This window comes from Symsagittifera roscoffensis, chromosome 9 (genome assembly GCF_963678635.1).
Source record: "Symsagittifera roscoffensis chromosome 9, txSymRosc1.1, whole genome shotgun sequence".
In the NCBI taxonomy this organism is placed as follows: Eukaryota; Metazoa; Xenacoelomorpha; order Acoela; family Convolutidae; genus Symsagittifera; species Symsagittifera roscoffensis.
In genome coordinates, this window is record NC_087070.1 from 48,516,394 (window position 1) to 48,527,638 (window position 11,245).

The 11,245-nt window shown below is 33.5% G+C and overlaps 1 protein-coding gene across 3 annotated transcripts in view; it reads left to right on the plus strand.

Annotated features, from left to right (window-relative positions):
- Positions 1–11,245, plus strand: part of LOC134853992 (uncharacterized) — a 44,231-nt gene that overhangs the window by 5,717 nt on the left and 27,269 nt on the right. Inside the window, exons 2-3 of one of the 3 annotated variants that reach the window (XM_063870041.1) lie at positions 3,840–4,396; positions 10,795–10,980. In XM_063870041.1, coding sequence (XP_063726111.1) covers positions 3,983–4,396; positions 10,795–10,980 — 600 coding nt within the window. In that variant the 5' untranslated portion in view covers positions 3,840–3,982. The remainder of the gene's footprint in view (positions 1–3,839; positions 4,397–10,794; positions 10,981–11,245) is intronic. The other 2 variants (XM_063870044.1, XM_063870042.1) reach the window with 2 other exon arrangements.

Consider the following 11,245-nt stretch of genomic DNA (forward strand, 5'->3'; position numbering starts at 1 on the left):
ATTCGAACGACATTACAACCTTTTAAGAAACTTTTCTCGGTGCAAAAAAAACCAGTTTGAATTTTTTGATTTTTGGTCTTAATTTGAGTGAATAAGGTGAGCAAGCAGCCTTTTTGTTTCTAACGAAAAATTGTTCCCCACATAATCATCAAAATAGTCGAAAGATATATAACATTCAAGCCCTTTCATTCCTTATTCGATTGATCTTGAAACATTTTGAAAAGTTGCACCAGTTTCGAAAAAAAAGCGGTTCGAATTTTTTGAGTTTTAGTCTAGTTTTGAGTGGTTGAAGTATACGAGCAGGCCTAGTAGAGATTGACAGGCCATAAAAATTTGGTAAAATATGTTTTTGAAGTTTTTAGCCCCATTTTTGGAATAAAAATCACAAAAAAACTTTGTGCAAATTAAAAAATTAAAAATTTTTTTGGTTGTTGATTTGTTGTTTTTTCAAGCCATTTTCGACAAAAACCATGTGCTCGATTTGCCTATTTTACAGTGACTGTCGAATATATATTTAGGTTTTCTGAGATCCTTCATCATACCACGCGCAAAAAAAGCACGGTTAAACTCATTTTTTAGTTGTGAATAAAATTTTTCCGCGCCGCGTGTAAAGTTTAGGGTTGAAAATGTGAAATATGAATCTGTACATAAATAGTGGCGCCCAAATAGTCGGTTTTGCGACAGAAACACGGCCCATTCCTGAGCTGGAAAATTAATTTGGATTAAGAGCTTATCAGCTCAATATCGTTTTATTTTCCACTAAGGTATGATCTCTTGGTTGCGTAATCAATTCATTCTTCCCACCATTTGAAAAATAGGGAGGAAATTGTTTTCTGTAGTTGTATTTTTTCTTTTTTTTGTTTTGCACGCAAAATTGGGTACCTCAAGTAATCATTGGACTAGGTGGAGTGGTATATCAGAGTAAATCCTTTTCAGTCGTAATTCGAACGACATTAAATTCTTTTAAGAAACTTTTCTCGGTGCTGAAAAAAACCAGTTTGAAATTTTTGATGTTTGATCTTAATTTGAGCGATCAAGGTGAGCGAGCAGCCTTTTTAGTTCTAACGAAAAGTTTTTCCCCACATAATCATCAGAATAGTCGAAAGGTATATAATATTAAAGCCCTTTCAATCCTTATTCGATTGATCTTGAAACATTTTGAAAAGATGCACCAGCGTCGAAAAAAAGCGGTTTGAAATTTTTTAGTTCACTCCATTTTTGAGCGGTTAAAGCATACGAGCAGGCCTATTATAGAAGGTTAAGCCATGAAAGTTTATTAAAATTTTTGTCAAAGATTTTAGCCCCATTTTTGGAATAAAAATCTTTTAAAAAAATGTGCAAAATTTAAAAAATTAGAAAGTTTTTTTGAATGTCGATTTTTTTCAAGCCATTTTTCGACAAAATCTGTATGCTCAATTTGCGTTTTTTAAAGAGACTGTCGAAGATACCTTCAGAATTTCCTTAGATCCTTCAAACCACGAGCAAAAAAAATCACGAGAAAATTTTTTAGGTTTTTTTACGAGTATGGTCGGAACATTCTGTGCTCTTTACCCAGCGGCCGGCTATCCTTGTTTCCCTTCCAAATATTTTGCTAATTTTAAAGTTTTTCATCGAAATATTACTTTTCATCAGTTGTTTGATTTGACGCTATCACGATTGTAGGGATCAAGTTATTATCCACGCCCCCAAATAGACCTTGTTAAGATCCTCCACCTCAGCGCTTCATTTAGATTAAATTTGCTTAGCACTTTATCTAAAATGCTCGATTCTGATTGGCTGAAAAATCCTAAATTAGAACCGAGTTAACATCCTCCCCTCAAACGGCTTTGGGGGGAGGATGTTATTTGGTCCCGTTTGTAGTGCGTTGCTTGTTATGTCGACTGAAAATTACACTACCATCAGTCACTGTTACAAAACTCTGCACCGAACATGTAGTAGCAATTCTACGCTTATAGCAAATTTTTAACTGAACTTGTAACAAAAAAGTAGAGTTTGTTTGGTCATATTACTAGCAGGAGCTAAATTTTAGTTCGTAACAAATCAAAAATCTAGTTTTATGTCTTCAAAATGCTATTCTATCTTATTATTTGTTTTTAATTTATAGTTTCAATAACTGTTGGAAAATAGTTTCCTTAAAATTTTATTGAGATACTAACTAGTTTAATTCTATAGGTGGGAGAATATTTTCCTTATAACTTTCATAACTTTATTAAAGATATGAAGCGTATAAGGCAAGGCTTAGAAGAAAAGTTGCGTTATTCGTTTATTGCGCTATCGAAAAAATTAATCTTGTCCAGTACTTAATAATGATGGATAATATATTTAAAAAAAAAAAATTTGAATTTTTTCCGTTTTTTTTTCAAAATCGTTATTGCTTAATCAAAATTTCATTTAATAGTTTTTTCAAGTTTTTTGTAGTTTTCTTATTATAGTTTCATTATTATTTTTTGATTTTCAATTTTCGTTCAAAGATAACTCAAAAATCATAAAAGTTCAGAAACAATCCTGTTTCATGCTTCAAAAAGCGCGGAGAAATTTGAAAACTTCAACTCAACTGTTGAATTTTTTGCCTTGAAACTAACTGCTTGAACTTTTTTTCATCAAATTGAATTTTAGGAACCAAATGACCGTGAAGAGTTCTTTCGGATCTTTCGCGGATGCAATATTAGCTCAATGTTTGGTTTGGTCACCCATAGACGAATGAGCAAAAAATAACCAGATTCACCGTATCTATTTTTTTCTGTTAAAAACATGATTTGTAGGCATGTTTTTAATATTGTTGATTTTTGAGCAAATTTTTTGGTCATTAATTCATTTAACAGATTTTGCTGATTTAATTTTTGTAGAAGTTTGGATCTTTGCTATCCGCCCGAACAAAGATTTGATCAAGCTATAATGTAATTGTTAAAAAAAAGCTACTTTTTGCTATAAATACACGTCTTGTTAAATCCATTTTATTTTCCATAAAAGAAAGGGTTTGTTTAACTTTTAATCACATTAAAAATCAGGCTGAAAAAATTGGGTGCTTTCCCACTTTTCTTAAAATGTAAACCTTAATATTCTTAAATTTCGTTCAATATTTTTCACTGCATGGGCTTTAAAAACGCCAAGATTTAAATGGAACTAAGAATGGAATTACAGAATGGAAAGCGGCACAATTGTGTGCAATATTGCATTTTCCTTTATTTTAGAAAAAAAATTAAATGTGGTCGATTTGTTTTTTTAAATTATTTTTGTCAAAATGCGGAACAGTTAAATCTTAGCTCGTAGCTGCATTATCAAAATTGTAACATATTTTGCATATATAGTTATTTTGAGCCGTAATGCCTGAATTTTATTGCTTTTTTCATTCGCGTCGTTTTTATAACTAAAAAGAACACCAATTTTAACCTTACCGACAAATATATATTGTTCAGAGGGATATATATTTTATCAATTGAATTCGTTTTTTTTATATTTTGCTATTTTCTTTTTTGGTTCGTTTCCTTGCGCCTTTCCGGCTCTACACGCTAAATACACCCAAATTTTTGATTCTACTGATCTATTTTATTTTACCTTCTTTTTTCAATTTTTCCTTGGTGATTATAATCATAGCGCAATAAGCAAAAATTTCCTAAATTCAATTCACGTTCCGCTCTTCTAATCCACGCGTTCAGTTTTTATCCGGAGTTTGCCTGCCGCAAAACATTTCACTAAAATTCCCTTTAAATTCTTTTTTTCCTTTTTCATTTCGCATCTGCACTGGAATAAAAGCATTTTTAACTCTTTTACGCCACAAATTTTATTCAAGAAAGACTTCACTTTTTTTATTTCTATCTTATTTTATTTTGCTTGTCTAGAGCTGCTTTAATATACAGTTTTTTCATTCCATATTTTGAATAAATTTACTTATTTTTTCACGTTGCTTACCTAAAATCTGCGTTATAAAATTACAAAAAAAGCGCACACTTACACCGCGCCGTGAAATCTTATTTGGTCATCAATGGGTCTGAAAAAATGCAGAAACTGCAACTTGATGCACCCGAGCGCGAAGCGAACTTGTAGTTGTGGATACCAATTCGAAATAAAATCGAAAAAAGTATACGGGGCCCCCTCTACGAATTACAATGAACTGATTATGCAACAACAGCATGTTTTGAAACAGTTAACAGCGCAGCGCCCTCTATCGGCCAGTGCGTGTGCTGCAGTTGCCAATTTGATACAAGTGACGTCAGCGGCGATTTCAGCCAATGAGAATCAAGCTGGTTTGATGATGGATGAAGGCGGGAACCAATTAGAGGGAACTGACATGTCAATGAATGGGTCTTCGGGGTCCATGCTTGCTGACGATGACGACGTCGAAGATGATGACAACAATACCATGATGATCAAACCAGAGTTCGCTAACTTCGGAAAGGTTAGATAAGTATACTACTAATCCTTGATCAGTTTTCTGCAACTGAAAATTGATCAAGGATTTGTGGCATTTTCGGGTGCAAACTTGATTTTACGTGTACTCAAATCATTTGAAAAGATCCGAGAGCTTGACAATCCTTAAAAAGATTATATTTATATCTATATTAGCTTCGTTTTTTTTTGTTATACGGCCCAAAAACTGGTCTTTTTGCTATTTCAATTTTTGATCATAATGCTCGAATGTGATCGGTTGAAATAAATGCCATTGAAAAAAATCTGTTTTCCCCCATAACATAGCAGAAGCTCAATTAATAGTACAATAATTTTGGACCGTATAAACTAAAAGTTTCTAGGCTTTATCTGATTCTGATTGGCGATAGGATAAAGCCCAAAAATTAAAAAAAATTCAAACAGTTTTTGCGGAAATTTTTTTTCTGAAAAACAGAAAATTGCGAATATTAATATTTTCTCCCAAAAAAGCAGGTCAAATCATTAATGAAGGGGCTTCCTATTGAGTTTGGCCTCACTGAAGTTTTCGTGGGGTACCAGATGTTACAAGGGTAGATAATACAGCACTCAGACATACTTCCTAATTTGTGATAATTTAGGGGTCCTTTTATGACTAGGAAACAAATATGTCATTAGACTGGATTTGTCTCCCCATTTTGAAAAGCCCAAAAAAACTAGCAGGAATTGTATTTGGCGACTACCTACTCCGTATTTTACTCATTTGCATTCTGAAAAAAATCAAAAGGAATTGATACGAATAGATTAATTCGCGCTAGGGGCAAGGGGGCAGACGCCCTCTTTCAGGGGTTCGACCCCCTCGCCAACCAAAGGGTTCCCGGGTTGAAGTCCCACCGTAAATTAGCGCTTTTTCTGTAGTATCCCAGTGATCACTATTTTCAAGCGCTGATTCATGTATAAACCAGAATTTTTTGCATAGCTAAACCTACGATATTTAAGAGCTATTTCAGTAATAATTCCGTAGAAAATCAGCGCTAAAACTTAAGAAATTTTACCTCATTCTAGTAGCTTTCAAATGAGACTGTGAGTTTATAATGCCTGTAATTTCAGGAGATCTGAGGATTTGTGGCGCTAAGGTAGCATACACGTCTACTATGCTGATGGTTTTCATATAAAATTGCTCTCACATTCAATTTCCCCTAAACTTTTTAGAATTGTAATATCTCACAAATTGTAGTATTCAACAGAAAACTGCAAATAGTTAACTTCAATTGTAAGTAGCTTGCAAAATTGTGACTATGGTAGTGTCTGCAAAAATTTCAAAAAAAAAATTGACTTTTACTTGAATTTTTCTTTCAATTTTTTGATAAGCTTCAATAGTGACTGTTCATTTCTTGCTCTAAATTTGTTTAAAGGCCAAACTTGAAAAAATTGGAAATATCTGTTGGCAAAATTGTTTCATTGAATTAATATTATAAATCGAAGGTTTAAATTTTGACTGATATTTTTTTAAGACGTCATTTAATAAAACATACTGTTTACTGGTGGCTAGCTGTATAATAAACCTCATTTACTTTTTTAAAAATGTTATTTAACTTCATTAGTAAACTTTCGAGATTTCAGTCAATCGGCTGTTTTTGCTGAATATCTTAAACTGAAGTCTCGAAATTTTATTAATAAAGCAAAAACAGCCGATTGCTGCGCAAGTAGCACAGCGAAATCGAACCAAAATTATGTCAGCAAAATTTGAATAAAAGTGAAAGAAATCCAAGTTAGAATCAAAAGAAAAAGTGATTTTTCACTCCCCACTTTATATTCAGATCAAAAGCAAAAAATTCAAACCTGTTTTTTTAGGACTAATTTTGAAATTTTTTGAATACCGATCGAAGCATTACCTCAGCGCCATATAACCTTTCTTAATGGTACCTGAGTCTAGGTCATACCAAAAAAATGAAAAGTTGTAAGAAATTTTTTTCAGGATAACTAACTTGCACTTTATCTGTCATACTGTTTTTCGAAGTGATAGTTTTTGGAATTTAGTTTTGCGAACCGTTTCATTTTGTTTTCAAATTGTATCGTTTTTTTTCCGACGTTTGATGAGAGGATCTGAACGAAAGCCAAGAGACTTTAAGCTTACTCGATATTCGTATTATGTTAGGCAGATTGGATAGGAGTTTTCTTTGAAATATGACTAAAAAAAGAAGGCGCAAAAAATTTCGAAAACACATCTCACTTAAACTACGTTATAATAAGCCAGCTCGCTAGTTTTTTGTTCGAATTAGGACTGAAAGGCTTTTTTATGATATGAGATGAATGAATATTTGCGGTATCTGATTTTGCGTGGAAAACAAAAGAAAAAGAAACAACAAAAACACACCCGAAGATAAAGTTCTTCCTCGTTTTCAATGCTTGGAACAGTTATCCGGAACACTGAAACATGAACTATTTTTTCTCAAAGGGAGCTGGCTGTAGACCGGGAACTGCGTCAGAATAGAGGCAGAACTAAAACTTTCTGGAAAGCGCTTTTCAAAAAAAAAGGTTATCGACCTTTTTTAATGTCGACGAAATATACTTTCGAAATGCCACAAATACTCAAATTTATCTTAAGGCAAAAATTGCAACGATCAGCCAACCGATTTTCCAACCCAAATTTGATTCAGCATTACAAAGAATGGGCTCCTCAGTGTTTAATGGAATTTACCAAAACGTTGAAATGTCTGAAAACCCGCGATAGCCATGTTAAATTGCTTCAAGTTTCAAAATTGTTCATTTTTTATAGTGCACCCGACTTTTTTTGGCTATCAGTCTCTGAAAGATTGAAATTTAGCTTTATACAAATTTGCATATGATGACTTTTTTACCTTGTTAGGCTAGGCGTATATTACAGCCTAACAATGTAAAAAAGTAAATTATATGCAAATTTGTATAGAGGTAAATTTCATTCTTTCAGAGACTGATAGCCAAAAAACAAACCAAAGATATAATTAATTAAAAAACTGTCGCGGCGGTTTTTTTTCTATTTCTAACCAAAAAAATCGAACAAAAAAGACTTAAGTTCGTGGATTCAACTTTTAGTGGATCCAAATTCCTCTAAAAAGCACTATGCTAATTTCAGCGCAATTGTAAGCAAGCTATTTTTGTTCTCATCTATTGACGAGTACAGAAATTTATTGATATGCGCAAGATTATTTTGAAGTAATTCTTGTTAGCAATGATATATTCCAGCAACCCTTTTCAACGTGATTGCAAGATTGATTAATGCAAATTCATTTAAATAACCACCAATTTTGATTTTTCTTCAGCATTTCTCTCTTAAGTTGGCTAGCTATTAAAAGGTTCCGCGACAACTCGCAACAAAAGACAACTGGTAACCATAGACAAGCCTCTAAAGAAATTTAAGAAGAGCGGCATCTCGCAAAATTTGAAAGTTCTTTTTAAAACTTAAAAGTTTGGATCTAAGGTCGCTGGTGAGCGAGCTACACGCGCGACTCGCCGCTTAGTATAAAGTCCAAACTTCTGTTGGCAAGCTCACAACACGATGGCGCGCTTGCGGCGTTTATTATATGGCGAGTTGTCTTTTTACGCGTGATGCCGTATTACCCTTTTTAAGGGGCAAAATAGTTCGTATTTGCAAGAGTTTCCTAAAACTACTGATCACTTTTCATCCAAATTTTATTATTGGTTTTTCAGCGAATCGGATGGCAAATAGTGATGATTATTGATGAAATAGTGATGAAATAACGAGGATAACCGGTTGCTGTGCAAGTAGCACAGAATGTTCCGACCATACTCTTAAAAAACTCATAAAAAAGCTTTTCCATGTTTTTTTCAATTTTTTCTCAAAAGTTTTTTTTTGTGAGTGGTGTGGAAAAGGATAAGACGAAACCTAGAATTTAGGCATATTCGACAGTCACAGTAAAATAGGCGACTCGCGCAATGGTTCTAGTCGAAAAACGACAAAACATTTTGAAAAAGATTCGAAAATATTATTTTTTCAGTTTTTTTTGCAGCCTTTTTTTTGGAAGGTTGAACATTTTCCTTGCAAAATTGGTATTAAAATTTTCGAATATTTTTTGCTGGAGCAAAACTAAAGTTTTATGGCCTATCCTGCTAAAATAAGCCTCATCGCTTGATTTTTTTTGCTCGAGTCTAACTCGCGCAAAAAAGGCAAGCGAGCTTGCTTTATTTAGACTAACTCCGGTTTCAAGCCGGTTTTACTCGACACAGGGTTAATTGTTGAAAATTTTGTAAGGTCGCTCGAATTAGGGCTGAAAGGGCTTTAATATGATTTATCATTTTACCGATTACGTTGATTTTTTATGGTAAAGGTTTTTGGTTGAAAAACAAAATAAGCCTGCTGGCTCGCTTTACTCGCTCGAAAATGGATGAAAGATCAAAAATTTCAAACCGGTTATTCTCGACACTGGGAAATTTTTAAAGAAATTTAAAATTTTTGCTCGAATTACGATTGGAAGGACTTTATTATGATATATAACTCAACCCAGTCCAATTATTATTTGCGGTACCTGATTGTGTAAGGAAAAAACTAAAACACACCCGAATACAAAGTTCCTCCCCATTTTCAATGATCGAAACAATAATGAATATAGAAAAACCCGTTATAAGTATACTGGAGAAAGTTGATAAAAGGTAGCCTTATATTTAAAAGGTTAAAATAAAATATAATTTTTTCAAAAGAACGTCAAAAAAGTTGTTTTTCTGATGTATTTTTTTTTGAGGTACGAAATCAATTTAGGAATTTTGCCACCTCCAAGTCTTAGGCAAAGTTAAATGCAGCTCCTCAGATAATAAAAGCGTGCTTTAAAACGTGTTTGGGCTATTTAATGCCAGCGTGCACTTTTGAACACAGAGGCAATAATTTAGAAAAGGCACTTCTACAAAATTTTCATAAACTTGTCTCAAATGATCTTCATTATGAGAAAAACGAGTCAAAAACAACATCAGCGCCGTTAGATAAGCATTCGAAATTATTTACGGAGCGGCAAGTGAGCAGATATTACTATGGCAGACGCCAGTTGAGCCAAAAACAAAAAGCTGTCCCAGAAAGTTTAAAACTTTGAAGTTTCAGATTCGATCAAAGTATTTACCTTTTATTCCTTCTGAAACATAAACAAGCATAATCGTCTCTTTTTGAATTTTAAAAGAAGCAAAATGCGATAACCAACTCAATATAGTATTATCTAACCCATTAAAGCAAAAACTTTTTTAAAAAAATGATAATTTAGGAAAATCAGAGTTGGCAGAATTAAACAAATTCTTCAGAATGACTTCAATTAGTGTTAAAATTGCTTATAATTTAAATCAGAAAAATTTTGGTGCTCTAAACAGAACTTCTATGCTTCGGAAATTAGGCTGACAAAAAATAAGTAAGCAAGCGATAGTCCGACCGACCGTTCAAGGTTTCGAAAAAAGAAAACAATTTTTCCACACATCGAAGAAATCCTAGGTAGACCGAGCTCGAACTTTAGACCTTATCTTACAAAAGCGCGAGCTTTACCCCCAGACCAAGTGAGTGGGGCATCCGTTTTGTTGAGGTTCCATAGTAGAGCAAGGTCAATTTCTTACAGATCTTAAAAAACCGGTTCCACTGGTGTCGAACGCTAGACCTTATATTTCGAAGACCTTATATTTTATATGGAAAAAAGAGTAGTTACCGGTTACAAGTGCTTTGCTTTCACAAGTGAAATAAAGAAACTGACACCCAAATTTAAATCGGTTAAGTGGGACAAGGTCAAAATCTAGAACATGCGCAGAATCATTATCCAAGAACATCAACTCATTTTTGTCTTATATATTTGAAAACGGCTTTAATGCTCTCATTTAACATAAACCGAAATACCAGTAAAAGGTAAAACAAAAAGACTTTTGTTGGACCTGCATCCCATTTCATAGATATTGCGAATGATTTTAATTATTATGTGGTAAAAATTTTCGCCAGAATTTTCTAAAACAATTTAATGCTATTTGTTATCAATCTACTAGAATCATATTGGTATCCTCTGCCTGAAAGCACTTCAGAGGAAAGATAAATAAGTGGTTTTTACTTTTAAAAATTTAAGCTAATCAACACAGTTAGTTGAATACAAATCATAAAAAACTGCTCACATGAGGGTCAGCCCTGAATGTTTTGACTACCCTTTGAAGTCTATTAGTTTTCGATAAAATTGATAAAATTTTTCTCAAAACTTTTATTAATTTTAAAAAACTCAGATGAGCCCTGAAGACAGTTTTTGCCCTAGTTACTCAATGTATGCACTACTTAGTTGAGAACCTACTGTATTCTTTTGCTGGTATGTCTTTACTATAGATTCCTTTAAAAATTCACATATATGTTATATTTAATGAAGCAAAACCACATAAAACTAAATAAGAATTTCATCGGTCTTTAAATTCTCCATGTTTTACCTGCAGGACAATAACTTGTTCGACAATCAATCATCTCAAGACACGTTCAAGGTCGAGTCGGCGGGGGGCGAGGAGCAGGAGAACCATGGGGGTCTGGATATTTCTGCGAGTTCCAGTAGTCACCCTGTGGATTTATCCTCGGGCGAAAAGTGCAGTCAGGAAACGGTGGAGAATTTCATGAAACTAGTCCAGGTGAGTCGCAAATTTATCTTCCAGTTTTAATTTTAAAATGAGACCAGGAAATCTCAATAAGAGAACTTGGGTGCTCAGTGCAATTATTGCAGAATAGGCTCTTTTACACTTTTCCCCCACTTTTGAATTTCAGTTCTGAAAACCATTTTAACATTGTCATAACGTAATGAAATTTTGCATGGTGAACAAACTAACTATTGTGAACAGGTTTTTTTTGATGCCTTAGATCGTAGCATCCCGCGTTTAGCCGTCAACCATACTAACA